This window comes from Bemisia tabaci, chromosome 2, assembly GCF_918797505.1.
Source record: "Bemisia tabaci chromosome 2, PGI_BMITA_v3".
NCBI classification, from domain to species: Eukaryota; Metazoa; Arthropoda; class Insecta; order Hemiptera; family Aleyrodidae; genus Bemisia; species Bemisia tabaci.
This window is the reverse complement of record NC_092794.1, coordinates 4,524,484-4,550,949: the sequence shown is the minus strand read 5'-3', so window position 1 is coordinate 4,550,949 and position 26,466 is coordinate 4,524,484. Positions and strand designations below refer to the sequence as shown.

Genomic DNA, 26,466 nt, shown 5'->3' with positions numbered 1-26,466 from the left:
ATATTTAATTTTGTATTTCTCTGAAAAGCTGTTTCTCCTTTAGAAAAACTCTGCTATAGAAATCGTGATTGAAAATACTCGTCATTGTGCTGGATTCGGGGAACAATACGATTGGAAAATTTTGGAGAAGCAGTTGAGTGACCGTTTCTGATCTTTGCTGCGCTCCTGGCTGATTATTAACTTTGATGGACACAGCTATAGAAAAAGAAGACTGAGAGTGGTGGAAGCGCGTGGTTGCCATAGACAATGGAGGGAATCACATACGGTGTTCAAAAAGTTTTGCACATTTCCAGGTTTTGAGCTAAGGAAAGCAGCTATCGATTTGCGGTTTGTGTGTGCTTAAAGTAGACGTAATCACCAATAAAATAAAACCAAGAAAAGTTCTTTTGCTTAAAAAATGACAGAGATACATGGTTTTGAAAATGATATGTAGCGTTACCGCTTCTAGAATTTTCAGCCACAAATATATTTGTCAGGAAAAAAAAGTTAAATGAGAATTGAGTGTTTTTATTGAAAAAAGTTACAAAATCTTACTGAAATTGACGAACTTCAAGCTTCTTCATCGGATGACATGACATTCGGCTATTTTTCGAAGTATTTTCCACCACTTGGAACACAAAGCTTCAGCCGTTCTACCCACTTCACAAGGATCGTCTTTTCGAAGTCTTCTTGACGGAGGGTTTTGAAGAATTTTTGAACAGCGGTTTCGATCTCAGCTATAGAATGGCTCTTTCCTGAGTTAAAGAAATTTTTGAGAGGCACACGGTTTGATTCCATAGCCGAGGTCAAAACCGCTGTTCAAAAATTCTTCAAAACCCTCCGTCAAGAAGACTTCGAAAAGACGATCCTTATGAATTGGGCAGAACGGCTGAAGCTTTGTGTTCAAAGTGGTGGAAAATACTTCGAAAAACAGCCGAATGTCGTGCCATCCGATGAAGGGGCTTGAAGTTCGTCAATTTCTGTTAGATTTTGCAAGTTTTTCCGATAAAACGCTCAATTCTCATTTAACTTTCCAACCAAGAGCATTTCAATGTTGCCAGGATTGTGCAACTTATAATCTTTGCAATAAAATTACTGGAATCGTGCAAAAAATTAAATTGACCAAGAAAACTTTTGTCTTGAATTTATAGTTGATTGAGAGTAAAGATATTGCTTGTTTAGACTATCAGTTTATATTTGCAATGAAAAAAGATATGCACAATCTCAGCAACATTTAAATGCTCTTGGTTCCTTTTTGCAAAATGCAATTCAAATATTTTCCAACTTTCTGGGTACTCTTCAAAATTAAATTGGAGGATTGGAAAGATTTAGATCCTTGTCCCGATTAGATTTTTGTCCCGTTGATGAATGAAAATCTGTTTACCTTTGTAAGATGGTGTTCGTCGTCTCCTTGAACGATACTTAAAACTCGGAGACAAAATCGTTCGTGAGCTGGACTCATCTGACAATATTTTCGACCCAACGAGCCTCGGACCTCCCCTCGGTCTAAAGCAAGATTGATCAGTTCGATAATTTCGTCCATGCCCAAGTAGTCCTACAAACAAAAACGCTCATTTGTCGAATCAATTAGATCGATTAGATTTAGATCGAAAGGGATCAAACTTCGAAAATTTTCGAAAAAAAGGATCTTTTTTATCAGAAAAACGATTTACCGAGCTAGACTCTTACTGATTCACATAGTCACAAAAATGCTTATCCCATAAGGGTAACGTTGGGTATTTGCGGATTACGGTGAGATGAAAAACAACACATGTCTGAAATTGTCAATTGCTATTTATAGCAATATCCCCAATACAAAAAGTACGGAAACTTTAGTGTGTTCGCCTTTCTACAGTACCTTGCCAACATGCGCCGAACATATTTTCAAAGATCGGAATTCTCTAGTTTCCAATCAGTTTTTGCAATTTTTCTCCGAAAGTCGGGTCGTTCTTAAAATGACAGATTCAATCTAAGTTCTATCCGTAAATGTTCGCAAATAATGGAGGGTTGATAAAAGTGAAGGATCGATCACATATCTTCATTATACATTTCTGCGTTCAAAAATAGAGAAAAAAGCCATGGGAGAAACTCGAAAGATTCCCTATGATAGTAAACTCTTTCGAGTCTTCTTAAATGAACGAATTTCATCGAAAATATCATGTAGACTGAAATTAAATTAATCTATTTTAAACTAGAAGTAAGGACAGGTCAAATTTGAAAAAACGATTGAAATGAATTTAAATTGGCACGATATGAACTGCAAAAATTGTGCGTCAAAGAGGACATTGCAGACATTTATGATGTAAACAAAGTTATTTTGTCCAATTTTATTTAAACAAACTCCAATTTTACTCGGCTGTATTATCGGTGTGCAACAGACTCATCAAAGATCAAACTAATAAAATATCTGTGTTCTTGTGTTACTTTTGATTAATATAGAAAGTGAAACACAAACTAACCCAAATTTTGTATTGATTTTGATACAGTTTGCGGTGAATTTAGCGCATAAAACAATGGATAGACTGGGAAGCCCCAGAGGCAACCGAAGGCTTGGGTTTTGGGTTATTTTGTGTTTTACTTCCCGTACTATATTAACCAATCTTTTGTGTAAATTTTTTTTTCTGTGCAGTTCATGTAACTTATAAAGCTGATAATATGAAGCTTATCAACAGAGAAAACATAAACATGAATCAATAAAAAAACTTACCGGCACTGTATTTCGAATTCGATTTAAGCTGGTTGTGACCATCTAAAAGTTAGAAGAGAAAGAACATATCGACGGTGAAACTACCAAACCACGTATCTCGTTTGCGGTGTTTAAAAATCTACGCTCACATTTTATTTTTTTGAAGTAGACCAAATCAATATCATTCCTTGAAATTTTCACAGAATTTTTCCCGCACGAAGAGGAAAAATCACAGAAATTTGCAAGACTGGACGTTAAGTAGTTTTTCATTTAAAAAATAAAATATGACAGGAAGTCTGCGACGTCGCAACCGAGATACGTGGTTTGGTAGTTTCACCGTCGATATACGTTAATTTATTGGTCATCAATCAATTTTGAATATCTGTATTTTTGAAGTCACAAAAATATTTGCATCATAATACTTGAATGTACAATTTACTGTTATGAAGTGCCTAGATACCGCCAGGATCAATTACATACGTACAAAAGGTGGAATTTAGTCATATCTAAACCACCCCTTCTCTCTCTTCGCGATCGTATGAGACTCATAATATTTGCTAGTGGCGAGGCGTAAATGATCGATTATCGATATTTCCCCATTTAAAGCTGTGGTGAAGAATCGATTATTAGGGCGTTCGTCGCGAGCACCCTGTTTATTGATCTTTTCCATAGGTTTAAATGGCAGATCAGTCGATAATCGCAAAACACGCCACGACACTGAAATTTGCTCCTCCCGTTTCATACTTCTGGTAGAGAACATTCCTCAAATGAAACACGAGAGGACAAAAGCGTCTCGCTGGAGTCAACAGGATGTCTAATTTAGCTCAGGAATTTAAGGCTGTCTCGGCGAAAATAATTTCCGTTTATTTCCTCCTGCCCTCACTCCTATTAATTTTCCTCTTTTTTTAGATTTATTCAATGGGCCAGTACAAAATTAGGTACTTTTATTCTTCATCAGTTTTTTCCACCAACATTTTCTAAATCTTCAACTATGAAAGTGTCCGCGTTCTCTATGAATTAATGGCTAAGGATCCGAAAGGCTCAAACAAATTGTAACATTATGAAGTCTCACTTCACAAGCTACTGATCTATTCAAAAACTGTTTCTCATGTTTTTTAGAGATATTTTATGAATGTTCATCGTGATTTGGCGACTCCCATTACACGTAACACGTGGACGCTTAAGCCTTCGTTTAGTACCTACCAATGCTGCCGTGTTAAGGAAAAACGCCGTATGAACATTCGTCGATTGCCAGATTTCTCGGGATAAAATATTTACTTTTGAGGAAATTTACGAAAATTTTTCCGTGAAATTTTCAGATACATAAGATTTAATTGCGGCTAAAATTCTGTAAAGAAAATGGAAGAAAAACATTCTCGAGTTCCTCTGAAAATTCGCATTTTATCGGGAGAAATTTGGCAGCTCCTGAAGGCTCATACGGCGTTCTTTCTTAGCACGCGGCAGAATGAGTAATCGAATGGTTTGGCTTTTAGAAAGATAAAATCTTACCTCTGCGTAGCCGGCAACTTGTGTACCGACAGGCTGGAATAAAAAGAAAATGAGGTTTGAATTAGCATGCATTTGTTTTTATTAAAATGAAGTCAATGCTATACGAATGGATGTTTTGTCGTTCGTAAATTTTACGGCGCATTATGTAAGAGGAACAAGCATAAAGGACTTCTATGGTGACCACCTATTACAACTTCTTAATGTTTCTCCATTGCTCTAAGCTCTGTTGAACACAAGCAACGTGAGCAATAAAATAATTAAAACCCGACGAAAAAGAAACAGCTCTTTAATATTTCCTCTTTTTTTCCTTTTCTCCTCGAGCGTTTAACTTCTCTTTCTCCCTCCTTCCACCAGCATTCACCTGTCTCTCACTCTCTCCGTCTCCCTCTATTCTCCTTCCTTTTCTTTATCTCGTCTATTTTTCTTATTAATATGTTTAATACAAGATTAATCATTTAGTTTCAGATACATGAAATGTGCATAAAAGATACAAACTCACCGAAACGTAAGATTTGAGGGACGCCATCAGTGTCTGTAGGGGACCAAAAAAAACCATAATTAGTCCAAAGCTGATACTTTATAGATACACTCATTAGTAGAGATTCATTCACCACTTTTTCACAATTTTTGCTATGTTATTATAAGGAAGACCATATCACATGCACAAGGATTTGCGTTTCAAAGCAATATCGTCTAATTAAGTAATTTATGCACATAATTTTGAATAAAATATTTCCAATGGAGGGTTGTCCGTCGATTTTATCGAAAAAAGGGTTCTCCATAATGTACCGTGTTTTTCTTAACGCAGTAATTTATCGATTCAGCATTGAATCGTGAAAAGATCACAACAATGACTGCAAAGTGCATTTTATTTTCGCAGACACGAAAATTCTAGTGGCGTGGCGTGCTTTGCCTTTCATTTAAACCTATAGTTAGGAGCGATAATTACGATGTACGCAACGAACAATCTAACAATCGATTCTTTACCATATCTTCAAATTGAGAAATATCGATGATCGATCATTCACGCCGCGCCCTTTCAAAATTCCCACATAGCTGTTGGGAATTTACGTGGCCGCCAGAATAAACTGCACTTCACAAAAAATGTTGAAATTTTTTCAAGATTCAAGAGTAACATCATCTTAACACCACATTCATCAAAACGACCAATTAATATATCGATTATTTTTGCCATGCTAGTCGTACGTTAAAATTTAAATAACGATGAATTATTTCCGAAACGTTTTTCTTCTCAATCTTATCTTAAGTTTGACGGCAGCCGTTAAATTGAAAAAGGAAAAAAGTTCTGGAAATATTACTCACTGATAAGCCGGAAGGCACCTGCAAAGCATCCATTGCATCTTTTGCTGTCTGAAATAAATGAATAGATATAAATAAATAAATAGATAAATAAATAAATAGATAGATAAATAAATAAATAGATAGATAAATAAATAAATAATTAATACATGTGATCTTTTTTAATTTTTTTGTGAATTTGACAGTGATGAGAGAAAACCGATTGCATGCGCTAGGTGGCAAAAGGGTCTGAGAATTTCAGCGCCACATTTCGTTGTTTCCCTCACGGAAGAAGGTAACTTGATTCCAATGTTGTCGAATTTCCCGTCGGAAATTGCATTTTTACTTGTAGAATCTTGGACACTATTTACTAAAAATTTCACTGATTTTTGCTCTGATCTCGTGAAAAAATCGGCAAAATTCTGAACAGAAATTTTACAAGTACACTCTCGTAAACAAATTGAATTGTTTGAGTCAATTTTTCAACACTGGTATGTGGTTACGTTCCTCCGTCGAGGAACGACGATTTATCCAATGAATCAGGGATAGCCAGCAGGGGGCAATAAGGGAATTTTGAAATTTAATTAACCTTGCAACCCTGTGGGTGAAAGAGCGGCTCATGAGTTGAAAAAGCTGTAGCATGCATTTTCGTTTAGTTTGATGTAAAAAGGACGAGTGGCTTTTTTTGTAATCCGAGTGTTTTTAATGGCCGTAGCAGCGAAATGACCCGTAACTTTCCCTCAATTCTCCCCGCAGACAAATATTTTGATATTGGCATTCAAACATTAAGCCAACACTAGGGGCTGTGGCGTGGCGTTGATGACGATTATATTATCGATATTTCTCCATTTGAAGCTGTGGTAAAGAATTGATTTTTAAGGTGTTCGTTGTGAACACCCTGTTTATCGATCCTTTTCCGTGGGTTTAAAATATAGAACAATTGATGTATAGCAAAGCACATCACGCAACTGGATCGAGGCTCCCACTCAAATGAGAGGAAGTTGGTCCTGAGTCATGCGTCCTAAAATCGTTACTTCGCCTCATTTTCAAAAACTTTAACAGAAATGTTATGAATGATAAATGGTGGCATTCCCTTTAAATCAAAATTGGATCGAAAGAGATTTTTGCATGGAATCAATAGTCAAAAGTTCATTACTCAATGGTCTATCTTGATCAGGACTAGTTCGGAATTCAATCGTATAACGAGGCCGCAACGATAACAATAAGCTGAGTTCACTGCGCACGGCACAATGATACGACTATTCTAACACGTGAGAGCGCGTTTTGCCTATTGAATAAATTGAAGGCGATTTGAATACCGATCATTTTACCGCGTAAGACGGATCTATTTTGAAGTTTATTCAAGAGTCAACTGCCTATTTTGATCGGGATTGGTTCGGGATTTGATCGTCTATCGAGGTCAAAACGATAGCAACGAGATGAGTTCTCTACGCACGGCGTAGTGATACAACTATTTCAGCACGTGAGAGCTCGTTTTGTCTATTGAATAAATTGAAAGCGATTTGAACACCGATCATTTGCAGCATCATTGCGAAGCGTGAATGATTGATCATCGATATTTCCCCAATCAAACCTATGGTAAAGGATCGATTATTAAGGAGTTCAATACAAACAAACCTGTTTATCGATCCTTTTCCATAAGTTTACGAGGTAGATCAATCGATATATCGCAAAGCACGCCACGCCGCGCCACTTGGTTACTTTCATACGCTGAGTGTTGAGAGGTATTCAAAATCTTTGGCCCCCGTTGACGTAGCATAAAACCGGGCATAGCGAGAGTTAATAAGTCAGGGATCTCTCGTAAAAATGTCGCTACAGTTTTGAACAGCTTTCAGAAATTTAAATAGCGTGCACAACTCCGAAAGTGTACAATATGATCCAGCGAAGAAAAATTATCCGAATAACAGGGGACCTTACAAAAGCTTCTTGAATGGAGCTCGCTGGTATTCATGCGATGTGACCAACGCATACATTGCCGAGCTACGGAAAAACGCGGTACGAACATTCGAGAGTTGCTAAGTTTCCCCGGATAAAACATGTATTTTTGACGAAATTCATGCATATTTTCCCTTGAAATTTGGGAACAAAGTAGTCTTGAAAATTTAGAAACAAATATCTACAACTTTCCCGAAGCACGGCAGTACAGTGCACACATCTAACTAGTGCCAAATTTTTTAAAAATATATTTTTCATGGGTCGCTCACCGTGCTGACAAACAACGTTGTGCGAAAAATCAAAGGTTGCCAAATTGTCTTTGACAAGATTTTGCGTTACGAGAAACACGGACTACTTTCTTCTTCAGTTTCCCGTCACGTATTATAAATCGAAATCGGCAAGACTTTCACAGAGATATGTGTTTCAATTGGACGCATTTCTGCAAACGAATTTATGTGCATTACGAGGTGAGCCCTATTATGCATTTAGTCTCAGGGCGCATGTCTTAGATGTTTCAGATGTTTTATGTCTTCAGATGTTTTATGTCGTTTTTCCTAGGGTCGGTTTACAATGAATACATTTCTAAAACGCGTCCCGTAGAAAAATTGGACGTATTTCTACCAAACAGACCTATGTGGTGGTGAGAAATATGGGGTGTGCTCGTTAGTTCTCTGGCCATAAGAGTGAATGAGAATATTAAAGCGCCAGTGACGTCAGCGGCAATGAAAAAGCCTCAGCGCAACGTCCTCGTCTTCGTCGGGGGGCATTAACTCATGAGCCCTGTGCACAAGGCTCTCTTGCCATGCCCGCGGCTCATGAGTTCCGCACTCAGTTGCACATAGGTCTGTTTGATAGAATGCAATATCCCGCTTTGCCAATTCTTCAAAAGGAACCACGCCCACTTTTACATTGCTTCTTATGCAGCTTCCAAGAGCACACCCCATATTTCTCACCTCCACATAGGTCTGTTTGATAGAAATACGTCCAATTATAGTGCAAGTAAGTACGTGACCAATTTTGCATCCTTTTTTATTCATTTTAGTGCCACCACAATAAGGAAGAACGGCGTATGAACATTCTAATGTTGCCAAATTTATCTCGATAAAACGTTCATTTTTAAGGCAAGTTACGAATATATTTCTTTGAGACTTTCAAGTATTTTAGATCATATTGTGAACAAAATTTTCGAAAAAACTGCATTGAAAATACTTCTTAGATTCCTGGAAAATTCGTTTTTCATCAGAGAGAATTCGGCAACGTCTGAAGGTTCAAACGGCGTTTTTCCTAAGCACGGCGGAGTAACTCTCAGCTCCGTTTGGAGCGCTTTTTCCCGTCGAATCAACAGCGAACATACACTGCTCAATTTCTCGGAAACTGGGCGAGGGGTTGAAATATTTTCAGCGGAACAGGTAATAAATGGGGCTCGTTTTTTCAGGCATTGAAGTTTCCAAGACCCTGGAACCCGTGTACTTGCCGACCACACGCGAGTGGAGCATAGATTAACTGGCCCTCGAGCCCGCAGTTCATTCCGATCGATTGACTTCGTAAAGTGAACGCACTTCCAGGTTGGCGCTAGTGGCGTGGCGTGCTTTGCGATAAATCGATTGATCTCCCATTTAAACCTATGTGGAAAGATCGATAAACAGGGTGTTCGCAACGAACACCCTCATAATCGATTATTTACTATAGCTTCAAATGGGGAAATATCGATAATCGATTATCCACGCAATGCCACTGGTTGCCGGAAAAGTCCCTTCACTCATACCTCAGTGTTTGCAGGGGGGCATAGCCACCCCTTCCCGCCTGCATATTGGAGTTGACTCGTAATAGGATACTTTTGGGAAATAAGATCACTTTCAATGTGTTTTGTTTGTTTTATTTTTGTTTTAGTTTTTTCCTACCTACCAACCAATAGCCTTGTTGAAAAAGGGTGAAAATTCGCCTCGTTTTAGGCCTTCGACTCGGCCAAACAGACCTGCGCCTAATTTGTCACTTCTCTGACGCATCGCCAGATTAGCGCCTAGGGCCATGGTCCCCTAGGGTGCTGTCGGGCTCAAGGGGCCCGCACATTTGCGGGTTGCTTACTCACCAAATCGAAGGCATTTCACGTTTCCTAGAAAGGAAGTGTCTCATTTAAGACTACGACTTCCCCACCGTCCCAGCCCCACGCCGTCATTGTATTCAAGGGCAGTTGAAATATCAAAATGGTACTCAAATTATGGATTCCACACATAGTATGTATTTTCATGGTATGAAAATTAACTACATACCTAAAGAATTATTAGTTGACTCTAGAATTTTTCTCAAGAAATAACAACTCTATCTAAGATATTTTATACACCAGGTGGGTAGTCTCCATGGGCGGAACTAGGAACTTTCCTGGAGTGGGGGGCAGAAGGATACCCATCTCATCCAGGGGAATTTGGAGGACCTTTTCGCTCCAAAGGAAGATTCAGGGAATTCTTCTAACTTTAGGGGGGGACTTCCTTCAGGTAAACTTTGAAAAATTTAGTCTTCTTAGGAGCAATTTTAAGCTATTCTTACGACGAGAATCTAGTTTCCTACGTGAAAGATATGTCATGCATATTCTTTGCAAAATCCTTCACATTTCTTGGTAGAGGCCAAGCAAATTTCTGTGGAAAGTCAAGCCCTTCACGTTCCTCCTGTTGTCGCCCATGGCAGTCCCGTTTGAGCGATTTTTATCCAGCAGAATTTCCGTATCAGGCTATCAGATCCCACCTGTTATTAGAGGCTAAAAATCCTATAATTTACTTCAGCACCACAACACCCAAAATTCCAGCTTTTTTTAGGCGAACCGAAAACGTATGTGCGTTCCCTAAGCGTCCTTCCATCTCCTTTCATCCGTTCCTTCCTTCCTTCTTTCTTTTCCCCCTTTTTATTCCTCCTTATCTTCAGGAAACGGAGGAAGCGTACGCCCCCCTGCCCCGTCGCACGGTGGATCGAGTCAATAGGATAGGTCGGACAAAATTTGGAAACTTTAAGCACTTTTAACTCCGGTTATACAAAACTTTGGGGTCCTAAAAGTGATTCCATTGGTTTCCTGGTGAAATTTTCTACTGCACGCTTCCATTGGAATTTAAAATGTGACGAAATATACGCCAAAATTTGCATTTTTTGTCTAAAATGTTTTGCCCAACCTCTCTCCTTGACTCAATCCACTGTGCGTCGCCCCTCTCTGGATACGTAATGTGCATTAAAATAACTGCGTCGACTTTCAATCGATTTCGTAGCCCGCTTTTGGCGGAAAAACTTGCCTGTAAATCTCCCTGTCTCTCAAGATTTCATCAGAACTTAAGTCGAACAAGACTCGAAAAATTAGACCTTGGATGCCTCGACAGCGCGAAGGCTTCCTTGTGGCATGATCTGCTGTGCTTATGTTCCGGTCGTCAAAATCCAGCATGTTTGTCAGGTCGTGCACAAAAAGAACAAATACCACCGTTGATCGTAAATGCCTCTCCATCCGATTTGGCAATGCTAGTGACGAATCTGGAGCCTAGTAAATGACTCGGAGGAACGCGAAGCGATGCGCGATAAATGAGTTGAGCCATTTTTTACACAACCCCAACTTTCGCGCCAGGTTGCCAAATTTGAACCCGAATCCGGGCTCAAAAATCGGTTTCACTGATCTCGGTTCCGCGGGCTAGATCTCACAACGCAGCCTCACTCAGCTTTGCTCACTAATCGACTGCAATCATTGCTCTAAACAGAATTACCCGAGCCGGATCCTGGTTTGAGTGCAGTGCTGCCATTTTATTTTACCAAAAATTCCGGAGTTCCTGGCATTGAGTCTGATTTCCAAAAGTTCCGAGAAGTATCCCGATTTGTTGAAAGTTTCGGAGAAAAATTCTGAAATACGCCCGGATTTAGTTTGGATTTAAGATCGTCTTTGATCAAAAAATAATCAAATTTGATCAAATAATCGGCCACTCTGACGAAAAACCCCGAAATTCCAAGAAAATTCCGATTATAGCTGGAAATTCCGGGGATTCTGAAGATTTTGAGAAATTGCAACAAATACCGGGAAATGGTACCACTAAGTTGCTGTAATAGCAATGCGACCTTCAATATTTTCAGATATTTTAGATTAAAGTGTGAACAAAATCGTCTGAAAAATTTGACGGAAAATATTCAGAATTTTCCCAGTGAATCCGCTTTTCATTGAAGAAAATATGGCAACTTTTGAAGGCTCATACGGCGTTCTTTCTCGGAACAGCAGCGCAGGTCAAAATTCTTTTAATCATGGTGTTAAAAATCAATCTTTTTTCCTCTTCGGAGATACCTCCCTGTGGTTCTGCTTATATGAAAGTCGCAACACTGTAAACTGTACAGTCGTTCAGTCCAACAATACCCCCCCCCCCCCTCCCGCGGGTATGAACATACCCAGAGCCTGCAGTCTCCGGGAGAGGAAGCGCGTGTGTGTTTACTGAAGCAGAGCGAAACTCAGATAAAAGTGATCCGAAAACTTTTTCTGTGCTTGAGTTTAAGTATAATAGAGGGTTTTGTCGCACTCCATCACCTAAGTTGAGCAATCAGCGGTCTACTTTGTCCGGAGTTTTGAGTCTCGCTCCGGCAACTCGTGCATGCACGCACCATCGAGCCATCCAGATTCGACCGCATTTTTCACTCGCAGCAACCTGTGTCGCGAGCCTGGATTTCCTACTCCGCTTTTCAGAAATGAAAACCCGCCTATGAAGTCGCACCGTTCCGCTCCATTTTTCCCCCAGATGATTTTCATGCGGTTCGCAAAGCGCCAAAATTTCATGTTTGTAGTAGACATAAAACAACTCTGCCATGATAAGGAAAAGCGCCGTATGAGCTCAAGGATGCTGCCAAATTTATACAAACAAAACCTAAATTTTCATGGAAACTTATGGGTATTTTTAGAAACTTAGTGATTGATTGATCAGGTGAAGATCATACTGTAAATAAAATTTTCTGGAAATACTTATTGATGCCAAACTTTGCTGGCTAAGCTGCATAGAACATGGTAATTGATTTAAAAAAAAAAAAAAAAAAAAACTCGAGCACAGACCGAAAATAGGAAAAATAAGGAAAAGCGCCGTATGAGCTACCAGACGCTGCCAAATTTACACGAATAAAACCTAAATTTTCAGGGAAACTTGTGGATATTTTCAGGAACATGGTGATTGATTGATCAGATGAAGATCATATTTTAAATACAATTTTCTGAAAATACTTATGAATGACAAACTTTGCTGGCTAAGCTGCATAGAACATGGTAATTGATTTAAAAGAAACTCGAGCTACAAACTGAAAATAGGAAAAATAAGGAAAAGCGCCGTATGAGCTACCAGACGCTGCCAAATTTACACGAATAAAACCTAAATTTTCAGGGAAACTTACGGATATTTTCAGAAACATGGTGATTGATTGATCAAATGAAGATCATATTGTAAATACAATTTTCTAAAAATACGTATTAATACCAAATTTGGCTGGCTAAGCTGCATGGAACATGGTAATTGATTTTAAAAAAAAATCGAGCTACAAATCAAAAATAAATTAAACAAGTAATATTTCAAACTACATGGAGATTAGATGAAGTTTGATATATTACTTGTTTAATTTATTTTTTGCTTGTAGCTCGATTTTTTTAAATCAATTACCACGTTTTATGCAGCTTAGCCAGCCATGTTCGCCATTAATATGTATTTTCAGAAAATTGTATGTACAATATGATCTTTATCTGATGATTTACAAGAAAATCACTTGTTACTTTCTTCAAAAATTAATTTTTTCCAGAGGGAATTCGGTAACTATCGAATTTTCATACGGTGTCTATCCATAGCATGGCAGAACTGGCCTGAAACCGGTAGCTGCCAAGGGACAAAAAAGAGCTTTGCCAGGGTTTGAATTTTCGATGTGAATTTTCGCACAACGTATGGAACATGTCCATGAATAATAATTTAATTCGAGTTATAAGGATCAAAAGCAATTTTTATGCAGAGAGTTGCGAATATGAGAATTATAATTGGTCAATATAATGAAACAAACAATCATACCTCTAAAATACTCTGCTCATCTTGCTGTTGATGCTCTTGCTCGTACGATTGAAGCAACTGAAATAAACAGATGGTGGAAATACAAGTAAGGTATGGAATACATTAAACATTGATTTCTACAACTGGCTATTTCTATCTGGTTTCTTTAAAAATGTGTAAAAATAATCAATTTTATTCCGAGTTTTAGTATTTTCCGTGCTCTAATTGAATCGTGTCGTGCAAAAACAGCTCTTGCCCATTTTTTCAGATTTCAGTTTTTTTGGGTTGATAATTTTTTCTAAAGTTGATACAATTATGAAAGTGGTGTCAATCTTGTTTTGGGTTGAGGATGAGGATAACCCTAAATCAAGTGATGAAGAATCAAAGTGACATCAAGTATCAAGAATTAATAATCAAGAATGAGAAAAAGCATACTTTGTCTATGTAGGAACAGTAATGGCACATACTTTGCTTCTACAGTGAGCCTAAAATATTAGCTCCCTATTGCTAAATGGACGTATTTCTGTCGAACGGAACCGGAGACAGGTGGGAAAGAAGGGGTGTGCTCGTTAGTTGAGTGCCGTAAAAATGCGAATGGGAATTTTCTGCTGTTAAGAGCAAACAGGATCAAGATCCATGGTTAGCACATATTTTTATGTGTCTCGGAGTTCATCCCAGTATGCACTTACTGCTCTCTTCGGTATCTCGGGAGAATAAAGCGCCAGTGACGTCAGCGGCGACGGCCGGGCTCGAAGAGCTCACCCGTGCCGCATTAACTCATGAGCCCTGTCCACAACGCTCTTGTCACATGCCCGCGGCTCATGAGTGCCGCATGGCTTAGTTCCGTTTGATTTTTAATGAAAAATCCCGTTTTTCCATCTCCAAAAGGCATTCCGTCCACTTTTACATTATTGTCTCTTATGCAGCTCACCACGAGCACACCCTTTCTCTCCCACACGTCTGTGGTTCCGTTTAGTAGAATTACATCCAAATGTAGTCGGGGTGTCTACTATTATAGGCTGGCCAAAATCAGTACTTTTACAGAACTTTTTCAGTGCATTCCCAAAATATTCAGTATACCTCAACAGAAAAATTAAAAAAATACCTCCATTAGATGGACGTATTTCTATCAAACGGAACTAAGCGCCATCGGGGGAGGAAGGGAGAGGGTGGCTTGGATCGGCGAGTGTTTCGGAACGCGATGCTCGTTCCGTCCTATACTCGCAATGATTTTCCATGGCGCTTAGTTCCGTTTGACAGAACGCACTATCCGGGATTCTAAAATTCCGAGAAGGAACTCAGATTGGCGCTTAGTTCCGTTCCGTTTAACAGAAATACGTCCAGATGAAATTCGAAAAATTTCGAAAATTTGAAATTCTCACCCGAATTGAAACAAAAATGACGAAGACGCATAATTTTACCGGTGGCTTAACTGAATGCACAATCGTGATCTTGCAAGCAAATAATGCGTTGATTCTTATTTTGAGAATCAACGCGAAGGAGATTGCATACTTTCCAGGCTTTATTAAAAAACACGTATGGCATTAAGGACAAAATTCCGGACCTTCTTGCGGAATTTCCGCACTTTTTCAGTGCTTCCGGACCGCACTTGAAAAATTAGTACTATCTCCGGACATTCCGGAAATTCCGGACTAGTAGATACCCCGGTAGTTCATTCTAATGTGCATTGGAAGAATGTATGGAAATGACATTACCGTTATGAGTGGTTCGATGAACTGAGCACTGAAAACCGGCGAGGGGGAGTGTTCGAAGGAGGTGATTGGCGCGAGAGCTATGTGGGTTCTGACTAGTTGGTTGAGCTGCTCATCTGAGCTGGCCGCCACGAAGAAGGATGTCGTGCCCATCGAATGACCGATGTGGATCAAATCTGGCTGTCCACTCGTTTGAAGAATGTACTGTATCATCACTCGTACGTCAATCAGGCCCAGTGTGTCCCAGCTATATTCGAACAGAACAAAAACATTAAGCTGCTAATGGGTTTGTTGCTGAAAGCCTGTTACAACTTTAGTTGATCCCGTTGTATTTCCTGAGGCACGGAATCGTGAGTTGATGTTACTGTAGCTCAGAAAATATAAAAGCATCAAGGAAAGTGGTATGTTTAACTGAGGAAATTCGTGATCGAACAAGTAGATTAAGGACGTGGGAGAAAAGTCATTAAAAATTAGTTCGTCAAATTATCCAAGATTTATTTCCTATTTCACTCAATAATAGTTGGCTGTAAAAAATTAAGTCTGTAAAAAGAATTATGAAGTGAATTCACAAACGGACCACGTTTAGCAGCAAGGAACCAAGCCGCATCAGCTGTTGTCAAATTTAACTGGGCATTTAATTTTTTATGAGAGAATGTTTGTGCGGAGTCCTTAGAAAATGTTAATGCATTTGCTTCTTACTATGCAGAGAATTAAATGCAGAATAAGTGAGAAATTTCACTGAAATTTGCACAAAAAATCCGCACAACCGTTTTCATGTGAAAAATTGCCCAGTTAAATTTGACAGAGGCGAATGAAGCTTGTTTCATAACTACTTAACTCGGTCCGATTCCTCTTGGTAGGAGTTTTAGACCCTCGCTAATTTAGCCAACAGGCACGAGGAAAATGAAAATGGTAACGCCAGCAACAATTCGTGCTCGACGCATGTCCAAGTTGCATATATCATCAATTGAAGGCGCTCAGCGTTTCTCAAACTCACAGCGTGCTACGGATACGGAACCTGTAATCCAGTCGCTGTTTTGCTCGAAGTGCCGTTCGAGATTTTATATCGCATGATTTATAGATTAAGCTTGATTCGCATGATTTATAGATTAAGCTTTACTGTCATTATAATATGAGAACAAGAAAGGAATGAAAGCCGACCCAGAAGAATGATAATTTATTGTTGAAACTCTGAATTTATGCTCTCTCGCCGGTGCCTCTTTCGAAGAGTCTCGAGGCACCGAACAATTGGACATATTTCTGCCAAACGGAACTATGTGCATTATGACGTGAGTCCTGTCACACACATACACTTATGGGTCTCAGAGCTCATGTCTTAAGGCACATAGTTCTGTTTGGCAGAAATACGACCAATTAAACGGTCAACCTCGTTTCGAATGGGAAAAACTAATTTTCACAACCAATAGACTGAAGGAACTTGGTCCGTAGCTCTCTGACAAAATTGCGCCGAGTTCTCTGACAGCACCTCGGGTTGCTTCCTTCTCCCGGGTAGCTATGCAATATGCACAAGACGGTGCTTCGCCCGATGCGGGGGCGGGACACATTGCAAGTTGCAACACTTGCAACACATGCTCTGCTCCTACTAAACAAATGCTCGCCTTCCCTATTCAACGTCCGCGAAGCAAAGTCGTGTTGTCAGACTGGGCAGGAGAGCTCCATTTGTCACCCAAGAATACCTCCATTGAAACTTGGAAGAACGGTTTATGTTACACGATCAAGATGCAGATGTCGCGGACAAAAAGTCGGATCGGGCATTTAATCAAATGCCTAGGTAGACAGTCAAATCAGCGTTTAAGAGGTTTCTTATGTTCCCACACAGATCTCTCGAATTTTTAATATTTTAAGAGTAAAAATTCATAAAGGAAAGACTGCCGTCGCATTACCTGTATCAAAATGCTCCTCGTATTTTTTCAACCGTTCAAATTGTGACAAAAATTTATTTTATAAAGAGCTGTATATTTTTAGATAAATGTGCATTTAAGGACTAGAAAAAAAATATTTATTATCACGATCCGTTGTTGGTAAAGCACGCATTTGACCTAGTTTTTGCATAAATTGACTCATTTTGCGGAAAATGGCTCATTTATGGACATTCTTGACCATTCTGGTTTGATACTGGGATCTGAAGATTGGCAGTGGCATTTTTCGTTTTCAAAGATTTGCTATTCTTTTGGAACCCAGGGCTCCATATTTCGAATTTTCCGTATTATTCCTATATAGGTACTCAAGTCTAGTCTCCCATCGATAAAGAACATTATAGACCGAGTTTATCAGGAAGGAACCAACTTACATCAAGTTGAAACTGAGAAAAAAACGTTTGAAATTTTCCTCCATAAGACTCAATGCAGAACGTAGACTTGAATCCCACTTTTCACAAACTAATATTTTTTTCGATTTTAAACTTTTGGCAGAAGAAAATATACAACTAGAAGGACTCAAAAACATTCTTAACTCAATTATTTTTTTTTTAAAATGGGGTTTGGTTCCTTTCTGATGAACTCGGTCCAATGAGCCAGTTACGCTAGTCACAGAATCGTGTTTTGATGCTTTATTCTTTCAGATCAACTAAAATTAATGAGATCTGTCCGAACAGCAACTTTCTACGTTGAATATTAACCGAGACATCGCGCCTTGAAAAACTCGATTTATGACATCATCCACCGCGATAGTGACACCCTTGAACCTGATTTTGAACCAATTGAGAAATCAGTGCTAATGTGCGTCTCCCTGACCAATAAAACCAAGGTGAAAGAAACCAAGGGTGTCACTACCAGGAGGTGGATGACGTCAAAAACCCGACTTTTCGAAGGATGATATCTCGGTTAAAATTCAACGGAGAAAGTTGCTGTTCGGACAGAAGTTCTTACTTTTAGCTAATCCACACGAATCAAGCATCAAAAACACGATTCTGTCACCAGCGCAACTGGCCCATTTTCGTTGAAAAATGGCAGCGTGGGATTGAGAGGGAGGTACGGTCGGCGGGCATGTACGCCTGGGCCGGTGCAGAAACCATTCAGTCATCGCTTTATTCAAATTTTGCTCACAACAGAGTTGCTTGTATGTGCAAGTTTGGCTTATATACTTCCGGACGAAAGGACGAAGGTTACTTGCGTAATGGGCGCCGTTGATCCCCGTCCGCCGCCGCACAGTGGATCGAGTCAATTGGAGAGGTCGGACATGAAATTTTTGACTAAAACTGCAAATTTTGACGTTTTTTTCGTCATACTTCAAATGTTTAGGGGTGCTTCGAGAAGAAAATTTCACGAGAAAACCAATGGAACCACTTTTAAAACCTCAACGTTTTGTATAAACGGAGTTATAAGCTTTTAAAGTTTCCAAATTATGTCCGACCTCTCTTATTGACTCGATCCACTGTGCGCCGCACGTCCACGCTCCACGACGACGTCACGTCGGGCTTAAACGATTTCCCCGCGAAATCCAGCCGGCAACTTTCTTTTCCCGCCCCGCTAACGAGGTGAAATGTCAGTCTCTCATTTTTTATGCACTCCCCAATATGTGGTTACTCTCTCACTCTTTCCTTTCCTCATTTTTTCCTGTCCAAATTCCTCCTCGTCCAAATGCACGCTTTCAACCGACCTCTCGTTCCAACCCCAGTTCTCCCTCCAGAATGTTCTTGATTTTTCAGGATCCACCCCTACCCAAATAACATTTTTCAACGGAAAAATCACGATGAAATATCTATATATTTTACGATTCAAATCGCTAGAATCATCAACATCTGAACGATGATCCTCGATCTTGCTCTGGAAAAAAAAAAAAAAAACACATTGGATCTAGAGTCCAGACTCTTAAAAACATCGACAAGAAAAAAAATCTTGATTCAATCAGATTTAAGCTTAAATCAAGAACCGAGCCTCTTAATTTGAGCGGATTTCCTTTTGATTTAAGCAAAAATCTGATTGAATCAAGAGTATTTTTTCATGTCAATGTTTTCAAGAGTCTGGACTCTAGATTCAATGTGTTTTTTTTTTTTTTTCAGTGTGTTCTAATTTTAGTTCGCGCTGAATGAAATCGAAGAAATTAAAAAAAAAAAAACCCGCAATGTATTTATGAAAGCTTTGCCTTTCCTTAAAAGTCATTCGTTAAATAGAAGTTTGAAGAATTTCAAGAACACTATAATCAACCAGCTCCACCATAATATTTGGTGGACACGAAGTGTCCTGCACTACACTAGAGGCTTACTCGATTTACCTAACCTGAAGTCCCAGTATTCACGCATGTCCGGCTTCAAACGTTTGTGTCTGCTGGAGTAGACATTGCCTCGGAAATTTCCTGCCCAGACGTCGTATCCCGCATCGGCCAATGTAAATCCTGAGGACATAAAAATAAACATTGATTACTAAACTCTCGATATTAAATTCTCCTATTGCTCAATCCTGATTGATCTAACACCTCCAAATCTTGGGTTATATTATGTGTCTCTTTCCATGCAATAAGTCTGTCACATGCGAGAGATGTAGGCAAGTAATGAGATCTTCTACGGATAAAAGCGCACGAACATCACAATGGACACATCAAAAAAGCCTGAAGTCCTCTCTTTAACACGCAGTCTGTGTAGTTTTTACCACGTTTTTTTGAAATCCCAGCATCCATTGGCAATTATTATCGATCACCTGATTTGCCCAGAGGGGGAGAGAGAGAGAGAGAGAGAGAGAGAGAGAGACAATAAAGGAATAAAGAAGCACTTGCAAACTTTTTTAATGTATGAGTTCAATCGGTTTCAAGCGGTTGTTCCTTTCCTCTTTCATTTTTTGTTTTTGCAAAGAGGAAGGCTTTATAATATTTTTTACGTCAGGGAAGTTTTAACAGTTCCTGAGATTGTCTGTATATCTGTAAACGAAGGTTAGGTTTTCTTAAATCTCTCTCTGGGATCACCGGACTACATGCCGGCCAGAAAGAAAAACTACCTACTTACGCGGTAAATTTGAAAAAGCGTGACACAAAATACACAGATCGCGCGAAGAAGTGGATTTCAGACTTTCTCTATGTTCCCGACGTGATTTTCATGAAGTTTCACCTGCGACAAACCACTGGTTCCCTAACGACCATTTTTGCCCTGAACAATCAAGTTGTGTAATCCTGCAGTTTGCACATCGGCAAAAGGCAAGGGTCCATCAGAATTGAACATGAAACTTGAATGATTAAAATAGAAACTAATAGATGTTGACGCGAGTGTTTCAAGCTGAGCCATACATGACAATAGATACACATTTTTAAGAGCAGCCCGAGACACTGATAGAGTGGAAAAACAAGGGGGAAAACGGGAAACAAGGCTAAAATACACAATTAACATACAAACTACACAATATACATAACAATTCGATGGTGAAGTCTTACATGTGCCAGAAATTTGCGATTTGAGCACTGATTCCTATATAAAATTTCCCGAGAAACACGGCGGTGCCACTTTATTTGGGGACCACAACTGAAAACACGACAACCCTGCTAACTTATTCGCTCTCTGTCTTTGCATAGAGTGTGTCTTTATACAGAAGTGGACTCTGAAGGTATAGCGTGAGGTATCCTCCTCCTCTACCCCGGGTCTCATCTTTGAGAGCTTTTTTTGAGCTTTAGAGTTGATTTCAGAGAAAACCAGTGGCACCATCGTGTCTCTCGCGAAAGTATATAAAAGAGAAAGTCGCGAAAGTATATAAAGTCCCAAAGTACTCACGCAAATGCCTCAAGAGCTCCACAGGTCCCACACACATGATGCATCATATTACACAGTGAAAACAATGTATCGTCACGCAGTATTTTTCTACACAATTCATAGCCCCCGTGTAAAATCGTGAGTCAATCAAGCAGAATGATAGTGGTTGTATAATCCTGCAGTTTGTACATCGGCGAAGGGGGTGTAGGAATGAACAGGCGGCGCGTGGTGGTGGGGGCGGGGGCGGTTGTGGTGGAGGGTTAACCTTATGACCGTCTAGCCCCCCGGCCGCACGTGTAAATTATGATGTGCAATATTTCACCGCGCACCAGACGAGCTCACTACGTAACAGATTTCATTCTCACAACTTGACCCCACTTAAGACCACAAACACCACCCAGTTCATTCGTACTCGGACGGTGTAAACCGTCCCCCTCCCACCTCCAACCCCCCCTCTCAGCCCCCAGCCGACTGCTGCTTGCTTCCGCCAGCAAATGGTGAATACTTATTAGATATATAACTTCATAATTCATTTTGTTGACGTTCAACGGCCAATCCGCTAGCCTTCCTGTATTATTTCTTTTTCTTTTCCTCTCCCTTTCGTCCTCTTCCCTCTTATTCGAGAGAAATGGGACTCATTTGGGTTCCTTAATCCGATGTGGTACATTGGTTTTATTAGCTTCAAAGTTTTTCTGTCAGAAAATGTGACCCTCTCTTTTCTTAAAATCTTCTGAAAACAAAATTCAATTTGTAATTCAACTCAGAATGAGTACTTAAGGATTTACGATCTCTGATCACTTTAGAAGTGTATTATCCTACGTTTTGTACTACCTTTTCTACGTATCGTACTTTTTGTACTGCTAATGCTTGAATCATTCATTTAATACCGACTTTGGAAGTGCATGATTTTAGCCATGAACCGAATTTCGACGCGATCAAAGACAGCAAAAAGTGAACCCGTAACTACTACATGCAAAATATGATAATCTATCAACTAACATAGAACAGATTCACAATCTCTGATCACTTTGGAAATGCATTATCCTACGTTATTTTGATATACCAATACTTAAATCTGTTCTATATTAGTAGATAGATTTTCATATTTTGCTTGCAGTAGTTACGAGTTCATTTTTTGGTGCCTTGATCGCGCCGAAATTCGATTCATGGCTAAAATCACTTTCAATGCCGGGATTAAATGAATGATTCAAGAATTTGCAGTACAAAAAAGCCTCGATAGACGATCAAAGTTCCGATCCAAATGAGAGGAAATGTCGGGAGTCATGAGTCCTAAAATCGTTACTTCGCATTATTTTCTAAAGCAAAGAGCCTCCCAAAATTTCGCCCCTTTTTCGGTATTTGATTCGACCATCGAACCAAGGTTTAAGTGGAAGCTTATAATAACAGAAAACTCAGGAAAAAAATTCAAGATGATTGATTGTAGGAACCATTTTCGAGTTACAGGGGGCAAAGGGGCAAACTCCGGACTTATTTTTCGCTATTTACTTGTTGAATTGATGTGTCTACGGGGTTTTTGTCGTTGTTTACACATTTTATACACACCGGTTCCTACGTATTTTTACACGCAAAATCGAGTTTTAATGTTGACGAGTCGATGTATCGATCGGTTATATCGATTTTGTAAGATTCTTTACGGAAAATCGACGATTTTTTGGGATTGAAATTGTTCATTTTTGATTCATGGACGAGTAAATGCACCTAATATGACTGTAGTGCCCCGACACCTACGTATTTTTTCATGTAAAATCGAGTTTTAACGTTAACGAGTCAATATATCAATCGCTTATATCGAATTTTTGCATTTTTTAGGAAAATTAATGATATATTGGTATTGAATTTGGTTATTCTCCATCCGAGAACAACCAAAATTTGGGTTGGAACACATTTCCGGTCGGGTCGATTTCCAGTAAAGTCAAGTTTTCGATTGGGGCACAATTCCGGTTAAGTAGAAATTAAGATTTTCGAATTCCGGTCAAGTAAAATTTCGGGCGGATAATGAATCCCGTTTATTGTCGTTTCCGGTCGGTCAGATTTCCGATCGAATCAAATTTTCAGTCGAGTCAAATTTTCGACAGGGACACGATACCGGTTGGAAACAGTTTCCACTTGAGTTAATTTCCGGTCACGTCATATACAGGTGGATTACGGTTCCAGTGAATTGGAATTTTGAGATGGGTCACATTTCAGGTTGGATCGAATTTCCAGTTGGGTCAAGTTTTCGATTGGAGCACGTTTCCGGTCGAGCAGAGTTTATGGTTGTCGATTTCCGGTTAAGTAAAATTCGGCCGGACGATTGGTCGATTGGTTTGAGTTTCCGGTGGGTAAGATCACCGGTTGAGTAAAGTTTTGGTTAGCAGGGTTAGATAGGTTTTCGGTTGAGTAGGATTTGTGGTAAGTTTGAGTTTCCAGTTAATTTAAAGATTCAGTTAAGTGAAACAAGTGTCACGCTTAATTGAAAGATCCCAATTTTTTAATTGACGATTTGCGTTGTCCAGGAAGATCATCAATTTTTGAATCCAAGAATTCCGAGGGATACACCAGAAACAAAAAAGAAACACACATGCTGATTAGAAGAGAGAAAATTACATGTAAACTTAAAGATGGAAGTAAATACATATATCTGAAATCTTTATCAGTGTATAAGTCTCAGGGAGTCAGCAATCGCCGGCAATTTGCAAGTTCCGTACTTATTGTCAATTCGTCAAATTGTAATTACGATAACATCGATATAGTAAAGATTTCTTTACGCCTTCAAATCTAGCGATACTCTCCGCTTTGCCAAGGAGTTAGTTTAGTTGTTTAACCGAGCCTAACACAGATTATTGATGACATTTCACGAACTCGCGAGTGTGCTAGCTGGCACCATGTATCCAAGACTAACGATTTAATTCAACGACTTCAGAACGATTTAATTTGTTGATTAAACACGAATAGATTGCAATTTGCCGGCGATTGCTAATTGCCTGCAACATATATACCTGAGAATAATTGTGAAGAAATAAGGAGAGAAAAAAGTACTGACTGAACAATCACAATCACTGCCTGTGCAAATGTTAATTAAACATTACTAAAGCACTTTGTCGATGGTGAAAGTGCAGAGGTGCGAATCTCGGAAAACACGATTTTCCAGGAGAGTAAAAAAACTGTCTGCATTCATCCTTATTATCGGTAGAAGGGTAATAATTCTTGAGGATAGGAAGAATATGATGTTTTTTCAAACTCCATCAGCAGTTTTAATAATTTCTCGAACTGTTAGAAAATACGGCAGAAATGCCGAGATTCCCGTTTTTGGCACTAAGAATCGACACTTCATCAGGAGATACGCATTTTTGCAATAAATGTTTTAAACTTGTTGGTGTATTTGGATCAATTAAGACTGAAAAAAAGGGTTTCACACTTAAAATTCCTTATCAGATAAGATTTAGTTGGTCATCGATGCTCCATATATATATGCTTTACGCTTTCCTAATGGACCAGTGGACAAAGTATACCTTTTCTTCAATTTTGATTATACACAGTTAATCAAGGAAAGCTTATTTTATCCGTGAGAAACTTTTTAAATTCACAAGCGCTTGTGCGTAAGTTGCGATCTTGTAAACGGCGACTCTTTCAAGTTTCGCTTCAGAATACGATGACCGAACCACGGGACTCAAAGTACACAATCCAATCCAGCCGCCTGCGCTCTCTTCTTTGAAATAAGACGGAGACCAAAAACAAACTTATTATTTTTCAAAACAATATTCCTCGACAAATTTCGAAACATTTTTCGATTTAAAACCCATAATTATTAAATTTTTGGTCAACTTCATTCAACAAGGCGAATCACAATCGATACAGAAGAGCGCCTTCAAATCAATCCGTAAACTTAATGCAAAATTTTGATACCACTATTCGTGCGTCATGGTAGAGATTTTGCATACCCGGTCATTTGAAGGCGGATCATTGACTTCAAGCAACTCCGAAGCCGAGGCTACAAACCACAGGGCCGGCCGCCGACCGCCCCCCTGACCCTAAGGAGTCCAACCCGGGGGCCTGCCCCCTGACCCTAAGGAGCCAAACCCGGGGGCCAGCCCCCTGAACCCTAAGGAGCCGAACCCGGGGGCCGGCCCCTGAACCCTAAGGAGCCAAACCCGGGGCGCCCCCCTGAACCCTAAGGAGCCGAACGCGGGGGTCAGCCCCCTGAACCCTAAGGAGCCGAACGCGGGGGTCAGCCCCCTGAACCCTAAGGAGCCGAACGCGGGGGTCAGCCCCCTGAACCCTAAGGAGCCTAACGCGGGGGTCCGCCCCCTGAACCCTAAGGAGCCGATCGCGGGGGTCAGCCCCCTGAACCCTAAGGAGCCGAACGCGGGGGTCCGCCCCCTGAACCCTAAGGAGCCGAACGCGGGGGTCCGCCCCCTGAACCCTAAGGAGCCGAACGCGGGGGTCAGCCCCCTGAACCCTAAGGAGCCGGACGCGGGGGTCAGCCCCCTGAACCCTAAGGAGCCGAACGCGGGGGTCAGCCCCCTGAACCCTAAGGAGCCGAACGCGGGGGTCCGCCCCCTGAACCCTAAGGAGCCGAACGCGGGGGTCAGCCCCCTGAACCCTAAGGAGCCGAACGCGGGGGTCAGCCCCCTGAACCCTAAGGAGCCGAACGCGGGGTCAGCCCCCTGAACCCTAAGGAGCCGAACGCGGGGGTCAGCCCCCTGAACCCTAAGGAGCCGACGCGGGGGTCAGCCCCCTGAACCCTAAGGAGCCGAACGCGGGGGTCAGCCCCCTGAACCCTAAGGAGCCGAACGCGGGGGTCAGCCCCCTGAACCCTAAGGAGCCGAACGCGGGGGTCAGCCCCCTGAACCCTAAGGAGCCGAACGCGGGGGTCAGCCCCCTGAACCCTAAGGAGCCGAACGCGGGGGTCAGCCCCCTGAACCCTAAGGAGCCGAACGCGGGGGTCCGCCCCCTGAACCCTAAGGAGCCGAACGCGGGGGTCAGCCCCCTGAACCCTAAGGAGCCGAACGCGGGGGTCAGCCCCCTGAACCCTAAGGAGCCGAACGCGGGGGTCAGCCCCCTGAACCCTAAGGAGCCGAACGCGGGGGTCAGCCCCCTGAACCCTAAGGAGCCGAACGCGGGGGTCAGCCCCCTGAACCCTAAGGAGCCGAACGCGGGGGTCAGCCCCCTGAACCCTAAGGAGCCGAACGCGGGGGTCAGCCCCCTGAACCCTAAGGAGCCGAACGCGGGGGTCAGCCCCCTGAACCCTAAGGAGCCGAACGCGGGGGTCAGCCCCCTGAACCCTAAGGAGCCGAACGCGGGGGTCAGCCCCCTGAACCCTAAGGAGCCGAACGCGGGGGTCAGCCCCCTGAACCCTAAGGAGCCGAACGCGGGGGTCAGCCCCCTGAACCCTAAGGAGCCGAACGCGGGGGTCAGCCCCCTGAACCCTAAGGAGCCGAACGCGGGGGTCAGCCCCCTGAACCCTAAGGAGCCGAACGCGGGGGTCAGCCCCCTGAACCCTAAGGAGCCGAACGCGGGGGTCAGCCCCCTGAACCCTAAGGAGCCGAACGCGGGGGTCAGCCCCCTGAACCCTAAGGAGCCGAACGCGGGGGTCAGCCCCCTGAACCC

At 41.1% G+C, this 26,466-nt stretch overlaps 2 protein-coding genes across 2 annotated transcripts in view; one reads left to right on the top strand and one right to left on the bottom strand.

The window, feature by feature from the left end:
- The window catches only part of LOC109039974 (uncharacterized), a 192,108-nt gene that overhangs the window by 74,016 nt on the left and 91,626 nt on the right, over positions 1 to 26,466 (top strand). The gene's annotated exons all lie outside the window — the stretch shown is intronic.
- Positions 1 to 26,466, bottom strand: part of LOC109035000 (lipase 3) — a gene marked incomplete in the record, with an annotated part of 79,919 nt that overhangs the window by 2,085 nt on the left and 51,368 nt on the right. The window contains 8 exon segments of the mRNA XM_072296589.1: positions 1,364 to 1,534; positions 2,687 to 2,728; positions 4,175 to 4,207; positions 4,674 to 4,706; positions 5,498 to 5,545; positions 13,474 to 13,530; positions 15,168 to 15,411; positions 19,403 to 19,517. Coding sequence (XP_072152690.1) covers positions 1,364 to 1,534; positions 2,687 to 2,728; positions 4,175 to 4,207; positions 4,674 to 4,706; positions 5,498 to 5,545; positions 13,474 to 13,530; positions 15,168 to 15,411; positions 19,403 to 19,517 — 743 coding nt within the window.